The 18,733-nt window shown below is 35.3% G+C and overlaps 10 protein-coding genes across 10 annotated transcripts, besides 10 other annotated features; 7 read left to right on the top strand and 3 right to left on the bottom strand.

Annotated features, from left to right (window-relative positions):
- Nucleotides 1-76: 76 nt before the first annotated feature.
- On the bottom strand, nucleotides 77-3,312 carry TA21015 (protein transport protein sec24-like, putative; the record flags this gene model as incomplete). The annotated part of the gene is made up of 2 exons (XM_949270.1): nucleotides 77-1,824; nucleotides 1,905-3,312. The coding sequence occupies 2 exons, from the start codon at nucleotides 3,310-3,312 to the stop codon at nucleotides 77-79; spliced, it is 3,156 nt and encodes a 1,051-aa protein (XP_954363.1).
- A 555-nt stretch (nucleotides 3,313-3,867) lies between these two features.
- Nucleotides 3,868-5,756, top strand: TA21010 (ATP-dependent RNA helicase, putative; the record flags this gene model as incomplete). Its single annotated transcript, XM_949269.1, has 11 exons — nucleotides 3,868-4,039; nucleotides 4,075-4,167; nucleotides 4,201-4,260; nucleotides 4,318-4,442; nucleotides 4,472-4,589; nucleotides 4,637-4,804; nucleotides 4,835-4,912; nucleotides 4,964-5,159; nucleotides 5,192-5,269; nucleotides 5,302-5,439; nucleotides 5,471-5,756. 11 exons carry the CDS (start codon nucleotides 3,868-3,870, stop codon nucleotides 5,754-5,756), a joined length of 1,512 nt encoding a protein of 503 aa, XP_954362.1.
- A 111-nt stretch (nucleotides 5,757-5,867) lies between these two features.
- Nucleotides 5,868-5,942: a sequence feature (Signal anchor predicted for TA21005 by SignalP 2.0 HMM (Signal peptide probability 0.037, signal anchor probability 0.861) with cleavage site probability 0.017 between residues 25 and 26).
- TA21005 (uncharacterized protein) lies at nucleotides 5,868-7,461 on the top strand (the record flags this gene model as incomplete). Its single annotated transcript, XM_949268.1, has 9 exons — nucleotides 5,868-5,905; nucleotides 6,035-6,073; nucleotides 6,139-6,274; nucleotides 6,380-6,496; nucleotides 6,536-6,706; nucleotides 6,736-6,814; nucleotides 6,868-6,984; nucleotides 7,041-7,224; nucleotides 7,260-7,461. 9 exons carry the CDS (start codon nucleotides 5,868-5,870, stop codon nucleotides 7,459-7,461), a joined length of 1,083 nt encoding a protein of 360 aa, XP_954361.1.
- Nucleotides 5,895-5,905: a sequence feature (2 probable transmembrane helices predicted for tmhmm2embl_unknown_000000_1840114_1841707 by TMHMM2.0 at aa 10-32 and 44-66).
- Nucleotides 6,035-6,073: a sequence feature (2 probable transmembrane helices predicted for tmhmm2embl_unknown_000000_1840114_1841707 by TMHMM2.0 at aa 10-32 and 44-66).
- Nucleotides 6,139-6,157: a sequence feature (2 probable transmembrane helices predicted for tmhmm2embl_unknown_000000_1840114_1841707 by TMHMM2.0 at aa 10-32 and 44-66).
- Nucleotides 6,191-6,259: a sequence feature (2 probable transmembrane helices predicted for tmhmm2embl_unknown_000000_1840114_1841707 by TMHMM2.0 at aa 10-32 and 44-66).
- Nucleotides 7,462-7,524: 63 nt separating the features above from the next.
- Nucleotides 7,525-7,926, bottom strand: TA21000 (small nuclear ribonucleoprotein f, putative; the record flags this gene model as incomplete). Its single annotated transcript, XM_949267.1, has 4 exons — nucleotides 7,525-7,576; nucleotides 7,613-7,718; nucleotides 7,761-7,851; nucleotides 7,900-7,926. 4 exons carry the CDS (start codon nucleotides 7,924-7,926, stop codon nucleotides 7,525-7,527), a joined length of 276 nt encoding a protein of 91 aa, XP_954360.1.
- Nucleotides 7,927-8,157: 231 nt separating this feature from the next.
- On the top strand, nucleotides 8,158-9,396 carry TA20995 (trna (guanine-n-(7))-methyltransferase, putative; the record flags this gene model as incomplete). The annotated part of the gene is made up of 7 exons (XM_949266.1): nucleotides 8,158-8,250; nucleotides 8,315-8,433; nucleotides 8,547-8,688; nucleotides 8,742-8,798; nucleotides 8,828-8,896; nucleotides 8,937-9,224; nucleotides 9,292-9,396. 7 exons carry the CDS (start codon nucleotides 8,158-8,160, stop codon nucleotides 9,394-9,396), a joined length of 873 nt encoding a protein of 290 aa, XP_954359.1.
- Nucleotides 9,057-9,125: a sequence feature (1 probable transmembrane helix predicted for TA20995 by TMHMM2.0 at aa 201-223).
- A 429-nt stretch (nucleotides 9,397-9,825) lies between the features above and the next one.
- Nucleotides 9,826-9,888: a sequence feature (Signal peptide predicted for TA20990 by SignalP 2.0 HMM (Signal peptide probability 0.995, signal anchor probability 0.000) with cleavage site probability 0.837 between residues 21 and 22).
- Nucleotides 9,826-10,350, top strand: TA20990 (uncharacterized protein; the record flags this gene model as incomplete). The annotated part of the gene is made up of 1 exon (XM_949265.1): nucleotides 9,826-10,350. One exon carries the CDS (start codon nucleotides 9,826-9,828, stop codon nucleotides 10,348-10,350), a length of 525 nt encoding a protein of 174 aa, XP_954358.1.
- A 741-nt stretch (nucleotides 10,351-11,091) lies between these two features.
- Nucleotides 11,092-11,148: a sequence feature (Signal peptide predicted for TA20985 by SignalP 2.0 HMM (Signal peptide probability 0.998, signal anchor probability 0.000) with cleavage site probability 0.834 between residues 19 and 20).
- TA20985 (uncharacterized protein) lies at nucleotides 11,092-11,757 on the top strand (the record flags this gene model as incomplete). Its single annotated transcript, XM_949264.1, has 1 exon — nucleotides 11,092-11,757. One exon carries the CDS (start codon nucleotides 11,092-11,094, stop codon nucleotides 11,755-11,757), a length of 666 nt encoding a protein of 221 aa, XP_954357.1.
- A 518-nt stretch (nucleotides 11,758-12,275) lies between these two features.
- Nucleotides 12,276-12,332: a sequence feature (Signal peptide predicted for TA20980 by SignalP 2.0 HMM (Signal peptide probability 1.000, signal anchor probability 0.000) with cleavage site probability 0.982 between residues 19 and 20).
- On the top strand, nucleotides 12,276-15,279 carry TA20980 (uncharacterized protein; the record flags this gene model as incomplete). Its single annotated transcript, XM_949263.1, has 2 exons — nucleotides 12,276-14,079; nucleotides 14,114-15,279. 2 exons carry the CDS (start codon nucleotides 12,276-12,278, stop codon nucleotides 15,277-15,279), a joined length of 2,970 nt encoding a protein of 989 aa, XP_954356.1.
- Nucleotides 15,280-15,434: 155 nt separating this feature from the next.
- TA20975 (deoxyuridine 5'-triphosphate nucleotidohydrolase, putative) lies at nucleotides 15,435-16,325 on the top strand (the record flags this gene model as incomplete). Its single annotated transcript, XM_949262.1, has 5 exons — nucleotides 15,435-15,491; nucleotides 15,611-15,638; nucleotides 15,679-16,005; nucleotides 16,097-16,233; nucleotides 16,263-16,325. The coding sequence occupies 5 exons, from the start codon at nucleotides 15,435-15,437 to the stop codon at nucleotides 16,323-16,325; spliced, it is 612 nt and encodes a 203-aa protein (XP_954355.1).
- A 122-nt stretch (nucleotides 16,326-16,447) lies between these two features.
- On the bottom strand, nucleotides 16,448-18,613 carry TA20970 (uncharacterized protein; the record flags this gene model as incomplete). The annotated part of the gene is made up of 3 exons (XM_949261.1): nucleotides 16,448-16,597; nucleotides 16,665-17,509; nucleotides 17,545-18,613. 3 exons carry the CDS (start codon nucleotides 18,611-18,613, stop codon nucleotides 16,448-16,450), a joined length of 2,064 nt encoding a protein of 687 aa, XP_954354.1.
- Nucleotides 17,439-17,507: a sequence feature (1 probable transmembrane helix predicted for TA20970 by TMHMM2.0 at aa 358-380).
- Nucleotides 18,614-18,733: the final 120 nt, after the last annotated feature.

Here is an 18,733-nt window from a genome sequence, read left to right as displayed (position 1 = left end):
TTCAAAATATAAAATAAATAATTAAAATTTAAAGCTTGATTTATTAAATAACTCACAGATATCAAATTGTATAAAATTAATAGAGTCTGTCCACAGATTCTAGTATAGATTTATGTATGGACACTAGAAATGTGATATACGAAGGTTCTTCTCCGAGTTCATCCTCGAGCAGTAATGTTTTTATAATCTTGCTGTTCTTTGCAGTGTATGGGATGATTTTGAGAGGCGCGTAAGGGCACCCCTTGTGTTGTGATCTCACGTGCTCAACCAGACCCATGAGGTTGGTTGCGGTATTGGTATCTATGAGTTGAGTTGAGTTTACGTTTCCATGTGGGCGTTCGTAGTCTGGTCCAAACAACTCCTTCAGAACTTTTTCCTTAACGTGTGGTCCAACGAAGAGTAAGAGTCTGTAGCCATCGTCCATCAGGTAGATGCCGTCACTGTAAATGAATGATCCTGAGCTTGGAACTGCCGAGAGACTGAACTTAAAACCTCCCTCAGGTACTACGTCTCCCCTCTCATTAATGCTTCTGTGCAGACAATATGTTCTAGTGTACGTGAAAAAAGTCATTTGCGGCGAGGCGTTTAGTGTCCTCAACAACTTGATCACAAACTCAAACGCACATTCTATTCCAATATCGGCCTTAACATTATATTTCAAGAACGAGTTAAGATGTGCTGGTATGAACTTGAGGTTATCTGGGAGAATGAGTTGATTTTTTGGTGTTGACGGTGCACAAATTTGTCTATAGGAGGTAAGAGCTTCAACCAATGTCTTAATGTGTTCTTCTCTGTTATATTTCCCTGATTTTATATATCCATGCGCAAGTTTTCTTGACATTAAGTTCATGATAGCTTCGGGGTTTGCATTCTTGAAAACCTCGTTTACACTAGAAATCACTTTGATGCAGTGGGTGTGTACTCTGACCATCTGGACTCCCCTCGTATTTGTGTACAAACATGCACATTGGATGTATAGGCTTGTCCTGTTGTCAACCATGTGGTTCAAGGATAGTATAAACCCTATTGACAAGTCAGGTCCAATCCTTGGGACTATCATAGTTGAGAGGTTAGAAACTGCACGTGAGTTATTGAACCCGCACAAAAGCTCAGTTACCTTAATATGCTTCGAACACCGCAGCTTAAGCTCGCACTTGTAAGCTGCCGGCACTGTGAACAACCTTACAATGTTTGCGTATATGTTAGAGTAGTCGAACTCGCTCGAGAACCTGGGCATGTATGTGCAGTTTCCTCCCGTCTGCTGTGATATGTACTGAAGTGGAATGTCACCGGGTATCCTAGTCTCAGGCGGACACAGGTAAACGTCAACACATATCCCAGCTGAGTAGCACATTCTGAGAAGCGAGTCATAGAAATACCTTTGTATGTCAGTCAGTGTGAAATTAGAATTTGGAAAAGTCTGAGGGTCAGTGCCGAGTCCAATATCTGGCTGCGTCATGTAGAAAATCGACAATGTTCCGTAGCGGTTATCGCTGCTCATTACTCTCAGGACGCAGTTTAGGGCAAAGTTTCCGCACGAATTTGGTGCGATTCTAAGCGTTTGTACTCCCAAGATCCTTTCCAAATACTCCTTCTTAACCCAGTTCACTGTCTCTCTGGTAACCCTGACACATACATCAGATATTGTACATGGCTTAAAATTCTCATCCACCTCACTCACCACGTTAACTGAAAATTCAGATCCAGCTCCCATCTGAAACATATAAAATGCGCTGTCAAATATGAAAACACACAAATCGAACTCCTCATCTGTTATCAAATCTATTCCATTCATCACTGATCTTATTACCGATTCTCTCAAATCTACACAAAAAATACATTTCTGTATACTTGGTATAAATATTAATAGTAGTATAGGCATATATAGCTTAAGTAGGTAATACTTAGTTTATTCGCCTGTGATGTGGTCTCGATGATGAAAGCGTATGTTGGCACTTTTGGTATGGTTTTCTGTTCCTTTTGTGAGGGAGTTGTCTCTTCAGGAGTATTAGTGACCCTAAAATTAGGCGATTCGTTATCATTCAAGTTATATGAATCTTGGACACCTGATGTGTAAGCATCTGGCTGAGGTGCACTTTCCACTGGTATTGGAGAAACTGAATATGTATCATAAATGAATGATTCTTGTCTCGTTTGTTGTGTTTTAAACACTCCAATGTTACTAGCCTTATTAATAAGGTTCGATATAGGTCCAGGATCAGGCTCCTTATTATAGTAGTGAGATGGTGCTATAAAGTCTAAGGTGCCTTTTTTAAGTGGTGATTCATCTCTGTATTGTGAGCTTATTCTATAAAGGGCTTCCATCTGCTCATCTGTTATTTCAAATGCTGTGTAACAAAGGTTACAAACTCTCGTCTTAGTTCGCGAGTTCGTATGCATAAACGAGTTATAGTATGCATGGCAGTTTTTGCACCTTATAAGATCTCTCTTTACACTTGAGCGTTTTTCCATAAATGCCAAAAAGTTAAGTTCAGGCACATCTTCGTCCAGATTCTGTGCGAATGGCTGAACTAGAACTCCAAATGGAAGTCTCATGTCGGACAAGGTGCTCCCGAAAATCGGCAGGTTCGTGAATGTTGGCGTGACGTAGATGGGACTAGCTGAGCCTGTGTCCATTATCCTATGGTTTCCGAAGGTTGGAATGAGTCCAAAGTTCTTGCCTGTCTCGTACAGCATCTCCGACTCGCGGTTGTAGGAAAGGGGTTGGGGGCGTGGTACACTGCTTTGGCTAATACGGGTCGGCGTGAACGGGGTGTAGGTGAACAAGTGACGTTCCAGTTCGGTATCAACGTAATTCTTCCCCAGAATGTCACCTAAAATAGACGAGGACGTGTCCGATGCCATATTTTCAAAACTAAACTCACTATCATATTCTTCGCGGCGCCTCAGACCAGGAGATGTTACGGAATTAGTCTGCACATTACTCTTAGTCATTTGATCAGTCATAAAATTACTAGTTAAAGCATTACTCTGAAAATTATCACTAGTTTCATTAACCGTCTGTTGAAATGTTGTAGGTTGTGTGTTTAATAACTTGTTCCTGGTAGGTTGCGGAGGGTTGTGAGTGACCTCTGAGAGCCTGGGTGGCGGTGATGGGTGACCATATGACTGTACATTAGGAATATTAGAATTAGTGTAGTTCGGATTTAGTGAAGTAGCTGTTGAAAAGTGATGTGTATCTATTGGAGGTGCGTCAGACGTATTTCCTTGGTTGCCTTCATTTTGCGATGATTGTTTATTACGCATTGGTAAAAGAACATTGGGACTTTGTTTTGGCTTGTTCGAGTCCATGATAAGCTTGAGCTATGATTTAACTACTTTAATTTGAAAAATAAAACCAAACTAGTGTTAAACATGTTTAAATAGTCAAATTCTAGAATATTTTTTAAAATATTTGTATCAAATTTAAACAAACTCAACTTAAAACCATGATAAATTGGGTGAAATTTTAATAAATTGTGGTAGAAAATTTTTCTATGATCATTAAAAATATTATTAATGGTTTAAAATAGTTAAAAATGAAAATTTTAGAAAAGGTAAAAAATATTTTACATAATATAGAAAGATTTATAACATAAAATTTTACTATATAATTTAAAATACAAAATAAAATAGAAGGTATATTGTAAATATAAAATGTATAAATAAAAAATTATGTATTGTGCAATCAAGTTTAAGAATAGTGATGTAATAGTATGGAATTATTTTTTAATTGTTGTTATCCCGTTCCTTCTTTTTTCTCTAATTTTGTAAATAATAATATCAACTAATTTATTATTTATTTTGGGGTATTAAATCCAAATGTGTATCATATCTCCATATTCTCAACTTGTAAGTTATTTGTGAATGGCTACAGCTTTGGAGGACTTGAAATTGAACCCTTTGTGGGTTTACAGGTTCTCAAACTACACCAATGAATCTTCCGGCGTTTCTGCCAACGAACTCCTCAAGACTTGGAACTTTCAACCTCATCTCATGAATGTTATTAGGGAGAAGAAGATAAATCAGTTTTTTCCAGGTAATTAACCACTAAATTGGTTATAATTTTCTTAGTTCAGGAGAAATCCATCCCTTTATTGATAAACAACACTTACAGAGACAAATATTCAGTTTTATCCTGCGATTTTATCATAACTGCTCCGACAGGTATTGAACTAAGATTTTTGTATAATCTTGTAGGACAAGGAAAAACACTCTGCTACGCATTACCACTAATTTACAATATCCTAAATCTCAAAGGTATTTTTTCCACTACTTTTCCAAAATTTTATTAAACTATGGCATGATTGTTTGTAGAGAACCGATTATTGAGTCTAATAATTGTACCGAGTAGAGAACTTGTAAAACAAATTTATGAAGTTTTTTCATGGTTTACGGATTCCAAAACTACTGGACATGATCTCAAAGGCCCTTCTTTAAAGGTTATATATAATCATATATGGATGAATAGGCTAGAGTGTTTTATGGAGACCGTTCTTTCGTAAAATGCCATGATATGTTGGTTAATGACCCTCCACATATCGCAATTTGTACTCCAGGAGTGCTTGTGGAATATTCTGTTGATTTCCGTATCCAATAATTACATACACTTAACTTAGCATATTGTTTATTTTAGAGAGGGAGTTTTACGACACATTTGAGCATTTAAAGTGGATTGTGATTGACGAAGTTGACACAATGTTAAACCAGACCTTTTATGAATGGGTAGATGTTGTAGTTGACCTAGTTAGCAGACTTAAATCAAAGGAGCCAAACCAGAGCCTAGGAGTGCCACAAAAAATACGTAACTTATTCTTTTAATAATTTGTTTTAGTCGTCTCAGCTACAGTGCCACTTAAATCACACGATATCGAATTGCTTGAATTAAACAGACCAATTTTACTAAGATTAAGTAATTTTTCTACATACAACATTTACCGTAATATCTAATGGAATTGTTTAGAAGAAAGTATTTATAAATTGCCGGAAAATCTAAAACAGAGTTACGTGGTTTGTTCAAACAGGCCTGTTTCACTGGAGTTTCTCAAACTTATGGCTTTTCTGTACAAGGATGTTACTGGTAACGTCCTGGTCTTCTTCTCAAAAGTACAGACATGCCATAAAATAACAAGATTGATGCAAATATATAATCTCAAACAGTATTAAACATGTATTAATAAATTTCGTGTAGTGGTGGAGGATTTAAGGCTATTGAATTGACAGGAAGAATGCCGCAAAAACAAAGAAACAACGCAATTAAAACCTACAAGTATTAAAATAATTATAAATATTGTGGTTTAGGGATGAAGATAGAGTTTGTTTGTTGTGTTCAGATGTGGCATCAAGAGGGATGGACCTTTCAAACACCAATGTGGTAGTGAGCTACGACTTCCCAAATAAACTCTCAAGTTATATACACAGAGCAGGAAGAACAGCCAGGTATCTTAATGATATATGTAACTGAGATTAGAGGAAATAATAAGGGAACGTTTTGTGTGTTTGTGTCCAACCAGACCGAGAAAAAGTTCCACAATTTCATGAACAAACTGAAGATAGATGAAGAGAAATTGAAAAAAATCGAGCTGGACATAGTTCTAAACCAAAAGAAGGTGGAAGAAATAAATGAATCATACAAGCTAATTCTTGAAATGACAGGAAAAGCCTTAGAATTGGAGTCCTCAGGAGATTTGGAATATAGTTCAGATTTAAGTGGAAGTCTAGAATTACTTAAACCAAACACTAAAACAGAAGAATGATATTTATGAAGTGTAATATAATTTTTTAAATTTGAGTATACATATTTTATTATTTGATAAAGAGATTTGTTTTGTATTTAAACAACATTGATTTAAATAAACAGTTGTTATATGAGATCAAAGGATAATAATGAGTTAACAATTGGTGTGTAAACATTTTGGGGAAAATATGTAAATTTCAACACACAGCACCACAATAATTCTCAAAAATTAACGTGTGTATCCAACTAACAACCCTAATTATCACTTCAATGTTTTAAAATATAATGGTATCTTAGGGTTTCTTTAATTTTCCTTTTGTTTGAGACTTTAATAATGTTTATTACCCAGGAATCTTAATGTTGAATTTGTGAGATTCCTCGTTCTTCCATATTAATTCCAGAGATTTCGTCTATAATTTACACTTATTTCAACTTGTTATATACCAACTCATATTATTTAACTGCCATCTAGCAATGGGAATTTTAACGATTTTTTTATTTTTGTTTATTCAGGCAATTTCCGGAATGAAAACAGCCGTAAGCATTTTAAGTTTATAAATTGATGTGATATGATTATAAAGAGTTTTATTGATTTAGTTTTACATAATATTAATATTAGATTGTCTGTAACTGAGTGTTTAGGGAAACACATGCCGCCTTCCTTCATTAAACAACGCCATGAGCAGGTGTGTTCAAACCCTGAAGAATATATCGAACAATTTACTGACAATGAATAAACATACAATTCACAACTTTAACGTATCTTAATAGATATATACTAAATTAATTGTGGTTTAGGTGAGGAAAACGTTTGATTTTGGAAATCACGTGTTTAACCTGAATTTGATGTCGACAGACGATATCATCAAGCCGGTTATGTACTCCAATGAAGACACACTTGACCCTAACGTTAAGCCTAAATACACGAACAACTATGTTGATTTCAACGAGTTATCAGTAAACTATACAGTAAGTCAATAGTTTAATAACGTTTAAAGGCTAAAATCGATAATATAACCACTTGTACTTCTAACGTAGTAATTGATTTACCAAGAACACTACAACTCACACTTAAAGGTATTTCAATACTAGTATAGACTGCTGATTGAATTGAGTATATGAATTAATAGGGCTCAATGGTGAGATTAAAGCTGTCGATGTTAGCACCAGCGATGTTCTAAAAAGGCTGGATTTCATTCTTAGATATCGCAATTCACTAGTTGGAACATCATTCAACTTACGCTCAAGTACTTTGCATAAAATTATTTTATTTTTATGATTGGTTTCCATAAATATTCCTTAGGGGAGAAGAGCGTGGAGTTGGTTCAGAGATTGGAGGAAGTCTATAAGTTAAGTGGCAAGAGCATCGATTTAATTCCAAAGTTGGAAGTCGCACTCGACAAAAACAACAAAATGTCCACTAGAGCATGCCTGGTAATAAAAAGGGATAAATTAACATTTACACCAATCGTTCATCTAAACCAAAGGTAATGAAAATTATTACTTGATATATCGATTATAGAAAATGCGAAATCGCTGCGGAAGCAAATCTGACTAATGAAGTTAAGTTTTCAATGTTTCTAAGCAAGGATAATCATTTGTACATGAGCCTTAGCTATGACTCAAACTGGGGAAAACATTCATGGCAGCAGCTCTCTCTAAGATTCGTGTTATCGGACGTATTGAAATGTTACTCCTACTTACAGAATGAAATCCGCTTCTAATATCATTTAAACTTTTATGGCTGTAATATTTTATAATTATGGAAAATATATTAGAGTAGTAAATTAAGCAGTTGCAGTTTCAGAAGATTCGCGTACATAAAGCATATTGTTGCACCTATAATATAACACATAGTTAAAATTGGATGCTTACCTAATTAGAATATCGTTTCCAAGTTTACCCTTCAGAACTCCGTTCTCCCATTCCTCAGGGTCAGAAAGCTGAAGATTCATATAGCTATCGAAGGATTTCAGGGTTCCTGTAGGAAAATTATAATAAAAATTAAAAATCGTGGACTAACCTTTGTATTCCATCCCCCATTTAAGCTTAACGACTACGGTTTTACCAGCAAGACTGGTGAGAAAGGGTTTTGGGTTCAAAGGAGCACCCGGCTAAAAATTAATGAAAACAATATAATAAAAAATTAAAATATAGCTTACAGTTGTAGATTCTTGACCTTTGGTCATGATTAAAGAAAATTAGCGATATAATTAAGAATATAGAAATGGAATGGAATCCCTAGTAATACCAGTATTTTAGGTATGAAAATAGTGAAACATAAATAAATAATTTATAAAAATGGTACAAACATAATTTAGGTTAAAAATAAATATTTATTTTTCAACAATTTCCCCAGAGTTGTAAAGTATAGGAATACGCTCACTACAATCTGATGTTTTATTATTTTTGTTATCCAGATGCCAGATAATAATACAGAATCCATTACAAAAGCTGAACCCGAAAATCAAACTATAGAATTCCCAAAGAAGCATCTTCACAGACAAAGAGCCGTATGTCACTTTATTTCTAAACCTAATTAACAACACACAAATGACACTTTTAACTGTTTTATAGCACTGTAACCCTTTGTCGGACAGTTTTATACCTTATCCTGAAAATCCGAGGCATGTAAACTGGTTTAAAAGATATCCCAGTGTGTGCGAAAAGGAACATTATATGCAATTCAATAGTTAGTTTCAATTGAATAATCGTGTATTTCAGCAAATGACTACCCTGAAGACTATACCTCCTCACTAGGTAACTTGATTCTTAATTATATATAGATATGATCCGCGTGTTAGACTAGTTCATGGTATGTAAATTTAGAGGATGAAAACTATCCTAAAGTGGACTTCCTCGATGTCGGATGCGGTTATGGAGGACTATTGATATATTTATCTAAACTTTACCCTAATAAATTATCACTAGGAATGGAAATTAGAGATAAGGTACTTGACTGCTTACATACATAATTTTATGTTTTCGTATATTCTATTTCTAGGTAACAAATTATGTCGGAAAGAGGATAATATCACTGAGAGAACAGAACCCAGGAGAGGTTTGATTTTGATTAACTCATGAATTTAGTACCTTAACATATCAGTGGTTCGAACCAACTCAATGAAGTTTCTACCAAACTATCTAGGGAAAAATCAGGTATAACATAACGCTATTGTCTTATTTTACTGTTTTATAGCTGGAGAAAATATTCTTCTGCTTCCCAGACCCGCATTTTAAACGCTCAAATTGGAGAAGAAGAATTGTAAACTACCCTTTACTCTCACTTTATGCATACTTCTTGAAACCAGGAGGAAGAATTTACATAGGTATCGTCAATTTAACAGCACTTATTCATTATATTATCCTAATATCTTCGGTAATTGTAACTGATGTGTTAGTGACTGATGTGTACGAACTTTATGTGTGGATGGAAAACGCACTCGAAGATCACCCTTTATTCGAGCCCCTAAAAGACTCTGATAAGGTTAATATATAAATAAAACATAATATTTCAAGAATCGTCTATTTATTCAATCTATAATGTTTTTTAGGAAAAAGATGAGTGCTTTCTCAATTTCGATAAGGAGACGGAAGAGGGGAAAAAGAACGAGAAAATGCAGTCAACGACATACAAAAATGTCTATCGCAGAAAATAAATTAATTCAAGAGTCTGGAAACTAAAATATGTATCGAATCTAGCCTAGGAATAAAAGTGTGGTTGATTATGACATGAATAAAATGATGAAATTAACTAATATAATACTTTTTAAAATAAAATTTAAGTATTAGTAATTTAAAAGTGAATAGTATCATTTAATTTTGAATTTTATTTAAAGGTGAATAAATTGTTAAAATCAGTCATTAATTTATAATTTCCCACCCTAATTTTCTAATTTAATTTCTACACTCTTAAGTTATACTTAATTTTCGTTTGAATTGTGAATTTAGATGTGTTTGTATTTCGCACCTTGTGTCCCAATCATTGGTTTTAAAATAGGTGAAAAGTCTAGAAATTTAGTAATAATGGATTGTTGGAGTTATTTCCTGATTAATTCTGATTAGTGGGTTTGTAAAGTAGTTTTGAGATGCAGTTTATTATTCCCCTTTATCTATTAATTTCACTATGGGCTCTAAGAGTTTGTGAATCCGCAGATAGGTTTAGTGAATTTTTCAAGAAATATAGAGCTACTAAACAAATCGATAGTAGTGATGAAGAAGTAGAACAGGGGGCGTCAAAAGATCGTAGGAAATATAAGGGTAATCGTGACAAAAAGACAGAGCAAGGGGAGAAATGTGAAAAAGAAGATAAAGGGGATAAAGCTGGAGCTGGTGACAGTGAAAAACCTGATAAAGTAGTAGTAGTTGGTGGACCTGGTCTTGTCAAACCAATTTATCTAAGTGAACCTATTGGTAAAGTTAATGAGCCTGAGATAATTAAAGTGACTCTTTTAGACTCTGAAGATGAAGAGGAAGAGAGGAAAAGGCAAGAAGAGGAAAAGAGGAAGAATTCTTATCTGATATATACTAACGAAGAGTTACAAGCTACGCAATTAGGAATTGGAGTAAATTTTCATGACCTGGAACCAAAATATGAATGTTTTCAGTCATGAAAATATAAGGCATGAGCTTTTCAAATGTAGATTAACTCATTTTGACCTCTTCATAGTTTATTTAATAGTTGAAGAAAGTAAATAATGTATTAGTGTTGTACTCTTAATAATAAAATAATAATCTCATTGTTATTAATATAATGTATAAAGGTGTGTAAGGAGATCTTCTGCGAACGGGAAGAATATTTTTAAAGGCGGGATTAAAAGATTAATTTGAGTTAAAAATTAAAGGCTAAGTGTAAATTATATAATTTTATGTATAAAAAGGCCAGGAAAATCAAGATGGTTTAACTTCTAAGCCATGCACAGTGGAATCCATTTGCAAGCAATTGCATAATATTTGTTGGATTTATTAATACTAGTATGATGTGTAATGTAGTCATTAAATACAATTACACATAAGTCGGATATTAAATTTAATTCCGATAAAATTTTATATTATTATATTTACTATTGATCAAACGGAACAGTTGGACGACAAGAACGTTTTATCATAAGGAAATATCCTTGATAAAGTTTATTCAAAAACGAATTTGTTGAATTCGTTTAAATTCTCAAAGGGAAGATGTTAATAAAGAATATATAGATTCTCCAATATAGTAGTTATTGTGGTATTGTAATTCTGAGCTGTGTAAAAGTTCAGAATTGAAAGTAGATCTGGATATTCCAGGTTTTCTTAGTTATATTAAAATATTCTATCACGTTAGGTAGTATTCTGAGCTCATTCTTGAAGTTTCGAGAATGAATCTTATATTGCTTGTAGTTGCCGCTTTAGAGGCATCGAGGGTTGTACTTTGTACACCTGGTGGCGATCTCAAAAAAATTGAGCCTAAGAGGAATAATCCTTCAAAGATGTATCATACTTTGGATATAACTAGTCAGATTAGCAGAAGCTTGTTCGTTTTTGATAAAAAGGAGATTAACGGCGTCATGTACAATGACCTCACTGTAAAACCGGGTGTTTCTATAGATGAAATTTACGATGGAGATTCAGAGATTTGGAGAGCTAAGCCCAACAGGCAACTTATGAAACTTATGATAATTCAGGAAAGGAAAAGTAACACTTACATTGTCTTAACGAAGGATAAATATGATAGATTGGCCGAAACTTACATTTTGGTGACCAGGGTTCTCTTATCATTTGACCCTTTTATGGATCTAGACTATCCACTACCAGAACACTCTCCAGATTCTTATCAAGAAAGAGCTAAAAACCTGAGAACAACTGAAACTCAGACCGAACCTCAAGTTAAAAGACCTATAAAAGATCCAAAAGCTCCATTTCAGAACAAAGAATATATGAGTGATCTATTACCAAATTTTGTAACAAAGGCAAAATTCAGAGAAATGGAGGAAGATGAAAAGATTAAAGAGAATTCAGCTGGGAAGGATTCTGGTCCAAAATAGTTAACTCCAACCGAAAAGTAAATTGTTTAAAATCAATACTTAGAAACACAACTAGTGTTATGTAAAACAATAATGTAGTAATATATTATAAAATACAATAGGTGTGTACATAATTAACAAAATAGTAAGTGAACATGTGGATCTAAAAATGTTAGGGAAATAAAATTTTTTATATGAATATAACTAATATAACGGAAAAGATATGTTTCTATTGTTTAATTTTGGGTTATGGTAAAATATTTTTTTTAAAAAGAGATTTCATCTCACATTTTGTGTGATTATGATCTAAAACAATATCCCTTAAAAATTCTTTAAAAATAAAAATTCACTTAAATAATGTAAAATAAACATTATTTGAGTGTATAGATAATCTTTTGGAAATTTTTTAAATTTATTTTGGCTAAAAAGTTCCCAGAATTGGTTGTCGTTCTAGATCTAAAATTTACAAATTCCCCATAGCTAGTTTAAAATTTTAATATTTATGAAGAATATTGTAATAATATAATATCAATTTTAAAATGAGACTATTGTTACTGTCGATTGTTCTATTATCTATCCTAAAAATATCGCATGCTTCCGATAAAGATCCACAGAAGGATCCACAAAAAAAGGATGTTGATCCTTTACACCATGTAAATGTTCATTTAAGACTTGTGCAAAGGTTATTTTCAAGGGACTCTACTCAATTACCTGATCAACCTCAGCCTGAGCCTATTGGTGAACCTGAATATGAGGAATATGAGGAGGAATCGGACGATGAAGAACTTGCAAGAAGTATACTCGAAGAAAATGAGGAACGGAGCAAGGAAATACAAAAATGCAAGATCCAAAGTCTTGACTTTTCAGAACAAGATCTTGTAATGATGGTTATAGAAGAAATGGAATCTAAATCAGATGATGAAGGGGAAGAAGGAAGTGATGAAGGTCATCATGAGCCAGATCAACAGGAGAAAGAGGGAAAAAAGGAAGAAACAAAGAAACGAAAGAAAGTAGACGATACTGATGATGAAGAACAAAAGGAAACCGAAAAAAAGAAGAAACCTAAACATCAAGATAAACCTGAGGGGGTACCCCAAAGACCTACACCGAAACCTAGAACTAAACCAGATACCAAGCCGAAACCATCACCAATACCTAAGCCTAGAACTAAACCAGTTACGATTGAAAAACCATCACCTACACCCAAACCTAGAACTAAACCAGGTACGATGGAAACCCCGTCACCTAAGGCTGTGCCACCTCCAAAACCTAAACGCACGAAAAAACCATTAGCTCAAACTGCACCTGTGGGATCTGAGGAAAAAGAAGATAAGAAGGTTGAGGATACTGAACCAAAACCTCAGGAACCTATAACTGAAACAAAACCTGAACCAGAGCCACAACAACCGCAACCGATAACTGAACCAATAACTGAACCACAACCAAAGGAACCTGAACCTGAAGAACCTAAAGAACAATCAATGCCAGAATCTGGACCTGAAGGACCTAAGGAGACAGAAGATAAAGATGCAACGGGACCAGAAGAGCCTAAGCAGACAGAGCCTGAACATGAAAAACCAAAGGAACAAGATGATACTGAACCAAAACCTGATACAGAGCATGAACATGAAAAACATGACTCACAAGAAGATAAAGATACCAAGGAACGTCAGGAACAAGAGGATTCTGATAAGAAAGATGATTCTGTTCCAGAACCAGAACCAGAAGAACCCAAGGATATTGACCATGTAGATGTGGATGAACCAGAACAAGAGGAACAAGAGGATTCTGATAAGAAAGAAGATGAAACTGAGGATAAACATGAACCTCCAAAGGAACAAGAAGATATGGAGGCTGGGGATACTGAACAAGAACCACAACCACAACCAGAAGGACAGGAGGAAACTGAACCTGAAGTATCAAAGGATACTGAACCAAAATCAGAACCTATACAAGATCCTATACCTGACACAAAACATGAAGATGAACAGGAACAAGAGGATTCTGATAAAGAAAAACCTGATGCTGTCCCAGAAGAGCCTAAGGATACTGACCATAAACAAGAATCAGAAGAAGACAAAGATACCAAGGAACCAGAAGAGCCTACTCAACCTACTGAACCTGAACCTGAACCTCAACCTCAACAAGAGGTACAACCTGAGGAACCGACGAAACCTCAGCCCCAGGAGACTAAGGATCCTGATGATAAGCAGGAAGAAGAAAAGAAGCCTGATCCTGGGGAAGAAGATCGAACTGATTTGGATAAAGATGGACAAATGAAAACACCTGAGAAAATGAAACCAGAGGATATTGGGGGACCTGAATTTCCAGAGCCAGTAGATCGTAAGTTAGGGACAACAGACTAATATTGTTTCAGAATCCACGCCAAATACTGTTAAACCCCCTATATTCGATAAAGATCGCATAAAAACACCTAGATTAGTCTTTTTGACTGATGATGATGACGGCGAAGGATCTGAACCTACTAAAAGAAGAAAGCCATTCTTAATCTATGATAGGCCTGGAAAAACTCCAAGAAGACCTAAGAAGAAAAAGATTAAACAGCTTTTTGAGCATGATGATGATGGTGACGGTGATGATGAAGATGAAGATGAAGATGAAGAAAGTGATGAAGCTGAAGCTGAAATTCATACAAGTGGAACAAAAGATAGAAAAGATGACGGTGGAGATAAAGATGACGGAAGTGGAGGTTCAGGGGGTGCAGGCCCAACTCCTTCAACAGATGAAAACAACCAGGCTGGTGGTAGTGGAAGTGGAGAGGCAAAACATGATGATAATGGGGATTCAAATACAGGAGGGTCCAAACAATCAGACACGGGAAATGGAGATGATAGTAAAGATAAGGATGAAAAACAGCAAGGTGAGGATGAAAAAGAAAAAGAAAAGGAGAAAAAGGAAGTTGAGCAAAAACTTCCTGTAACTGAAACACCCAGTACACCAGCAATATCAAACCCAGTAACTAAAACACCTAAAACACCAAAAAAACGAAGACGACCATCTAAGATACCTATTAAACAAACAAAAGTGAAACCAGCATCAAGACCATCAACGACGCCTGGTAAAGGACCATTTAAAAAGCCAATAGTAACACCTGGTGGACCATCAATAGTGAAACCAGTATCAAGACCATCAACTTCAAGGCCATCATCTACCACACCACCAACTACAACATCCGGAAGACAACCTCCTAAAAGTGATGATCGAAGATCATCTCAACCACCAAGACCCCCGTTTGTTGTACCATGGGCAACTAAAGAAATACTCACTAAGGGTGCAACAAAAACGCCACAACAAGAACAAGGGACACAATTCTCTACAGAGGATAGAACAAGAGAACAAGGAAAAAGGGCAGGAGGTGAAACAAGGCCTGATACATCAAAAGGAGCAGTAGGTGAAGGAAGATCTAGAAGATCACAAAGGTTATCAGCTAGAGGAACACAAAATACTTCATCTTCGGCAACAAGAGAAACTAGAGGAGCTAGATCCGAGAGCACATCGCGAAATAGAAGGAATAGCAAATAATCAGTCAAATTAAAAATGTTAATTATAACAAAACCATTGAAACTAATGGATAATAATGCAGTATGTGGATTCCAAAAGAAAAAAGTCGAAGAATATAGGTGTAATTTATTTCTTAAAACATTGTTTTGGAGTTTAAATTAATAGTTAAAAAGTTAATGAGATTAATTAATCGTATCACACTAGATGTATGTAATTTATTAGAGAATAAATGTGTATGAAAATTAGATAAAGTATTTAGAACAAAAACTATAAAATAAATAAAAATTAATGATAAATTAAAATTTTTAAAATTTATGATTTTTTTAACCAGTTAGGCCGTCAAACGGCCTAGATGTTTCCCCTGAACCCTATATTGTCAAGTCTATTTATTTACTCCTACACATAATTTATTTTTTTCAGTTTCGAGGTTCCCAAAGATTAAACGAGTCGGATTCTACAGCCCTTGCCTGATTAAAAGGATGATGCACGTTCTCCTGAAGCCTAACAACGACGAAGTCAAAGCCCTTTACCAAAATCACAAGTCGTTTTACGAAGGCGACTGCGGGTTGGACCTCTTTTGCGTAGAAGATCAGACAGTGGAGGCGCATGATACGTCAATAATTAATTTGGGTATCCGAGTGTCGGCATTCAAGAAACAGGAAGACGGAAGACCCACGAAGTCAGTAGGATGGTTAATGTTTCCCAGAAGTAGCATGGCTAAAACTCCACTCAGATTATCAAATTCAGGTATAATTGAACTACTTGCTTAACTCTACTCCAATATATTCCTTATATAAATGTGTGTATTAATAAAATTAACGAAACTTATGATTTTCAGTTGGTGTTATTGACCCTCAGTTCCGGGGCGAACTAAGACTATCACTTGATAACATTAAGGATTTCCCATATACAGTAAAGAAGGGAGATAGGCTTGTTCAAATGGTTTCATATGACGGAGAACCAATAACATTTGAGGTATTATGTGGTCTTAATTATTTCTTCAGGTTGTTGATGAATTGGATGAAACTCAAAGAGGAAGTAAAGGCTTCGGTTCCACTGGGAGATAATTGCAGCTATTTATAACACTAACTTATCTCGATCCATAATGTTATGGGTCAATTTAATATAGTTCACTAGTTATTCTATGTAATAAAATAATGATACATCAGTGGATATAGTGTGGATTAGATTAGTTGTGGGTAACCCTTCTGCATTTAACAGCTTCAGCCTCTGACTGATTGTAATTTTTTGAAATATTGTCTTCTGACTTGAATATCTTTACGTACTTCTGCTTGAACCGGTGCGTCCACTTGCTACCATACAAATTCGCCATTAAATCCTACTCATTTTGATAATACAGTAAATAATAATTAGGGAATAAATAATAAGTTTATGATTGAAAATACCTGGATGTGTTTATTGTCGAGGCCTGCGAATTCCGCAGCTCGAATCTCTTGGGGACTCTCAATATCACAGCTTTCATGAGTGACTACTCTTTTGATGTCATTTTCCAAGTACTTTGAGCGTGTTCTCTTAATTAACTGGAGCCATCTGGGAATCGAGTCAAGGAAAGTCTTTTCTGTGCAACAAAACAACACCTGGTCCAGGTCGTTCCAGTTAGGGTTTTCATGACATTTACACATTTTTAAGTCGTTTGAAATGTAACTCTTATATTCACTTAGGTAATTCCTGTACATGGCGTCCTGGTACTCATCTTCTTCGGGCAAGTCGTCATTCTCAGGAGAAAACGATGGTTCAGAATTTGGGTTATCTGTAGAATTATGCTCGTATAAGTATGTGCCGTAGTACACTGAGTGTGTTGAGCAGGTATGGATTTGTGTGCGTTCAGAGCAATCGTAGTGTTTTTCAAGTGCGAATCTGTATGGACTTGTAAGTAAAACCAGTGTCTGTCTTGGGAATAAGTCAAAATCAGACAACCATGAGTAGAACATCATTTTGTGGTTGAAATCAATTTCTGGCGGTCTAACTGAAAAGGACGACATGATGATGAATGGGAGAAATGACCTCAGGAGGTCTGTAGTTCCATTTGCTGAAATCATTGGATTGACCCAAATACATTTTAGTGAGCGTTCATTGGTTTCCAGAATCTCAACTAAGCCCCAGGCCACCAGCTTCGTTCTCTTGATCTTACCAAACTGGGTATTAGACTTGAACGGCTTCGTACTAACTGATATAAACAACCCTAAACATGTATTAAGTATCATAGAATATATGATTAAATATAATAAATCTACGGATAAATATAAATATAGATGGGTTGAATACCTGTGAAATCTTGGTCGTTAAGATCATTAACAACATCTTGTAGGTATGATAAGGTCTTGGGGTGAGTTTCAAAGAGTGAAAAGGGCGATCTTGAGTTTCTGGGATCTGAGTGTCTATTAAATTCAGTCTCCAAAAAAGATTTTGAACGGATCACTTGTTCAATCATGTGTCGTCGTTGCCTTGAAATGAAGTGGTATGAAGGGTACGAGGGCGTCGTGATTGGAACCCTTGAAGTACGCCTCGATAAAGCCAAAACATCAACAAAAGAATCCAGGGGCAACTTCCTCACCTTAGTCACAAGTCCATGCCTTTCGAAAAACGAATTACACTTCCTTAATAGTTTAAATTCAGGTGACAAAGGATAACTTTTGTCCAAGAAATAATCGAAATTTGTACTTTTAGGTTTATCAGAACCATTTAATTGTTTACCTTCGGATGTATTATTAGAAATCGGTGATTCCATTTCGTTCTCTGAACTGCTTGTGGTACTGCTTTTCGTATCTGAAGTGATGTCCTCCATCTCTTCATCATGGTTGCTATTACCGTTATTACCGTTCTTTGTAATTTTCTTATTTTGGGGACTATTGGTTGGTTTCCCATTTTTGTTACCAAGATTGAAGAGTTTGTGTTTAATATTTTCTGGTCCAAAGAGTAGTCTGAAACAGTTGAACTTATCATCATCAATTTTCGCCGAGTCTTCGATATCTAGGTAAGCCCACAGCGTTGAAACAAACAGACGCTTACTGTACTCAAACTGACCTCCAATGTGTTTGTTCACCTTTTTTTTCAAGGCGTTGGATATCTCCCGATTAATTCTTTTGGAGCCTCCCGGGCCTCTTTTGGCACCATTTTCAGCATATTCGGAAGCATCATCAGGCTGGTTTGATGAACTTTTATCAGAGTCTCCGGAAGGTTTATACCTTTTTAAGTGGCTCAAACTTGTACCATTTCTCTTATCACTATCATTTCCATTAGTTTTACAAAAATACGGGGTTTCGTTTATGGAATTCCTGACATACGGGTTCAGGTAAATCACAGACCGCTTAGGAGCCAATGTTTTAGTATCCATTTGTCAAATCTTAGCGACATTAGAAGAAAACTACGAGTCAATTTCATTCAAAAGACTATCATTTGGTAAATTATAGGTTTTTTGTTAATATTAAAATTGTTGAGTTTATGACAATTCAAA

The sequence above is a fragment of the Theileria annulata genome, chromosome 1, assembly GCF_000003225.4.
Source record: "Theileria annulata chromosome 1, complete sequence, *** SEQUENCING IN PROGRESS ***".
NCBI lineage: Eukaryota > Apicomplexa > Aconoidasida > Piroplasmida > Theileriidae > Theileria > Theileria annulata.
This window is presented reverse-complemented; position numbering and strand designations above follow the sequence as displayed.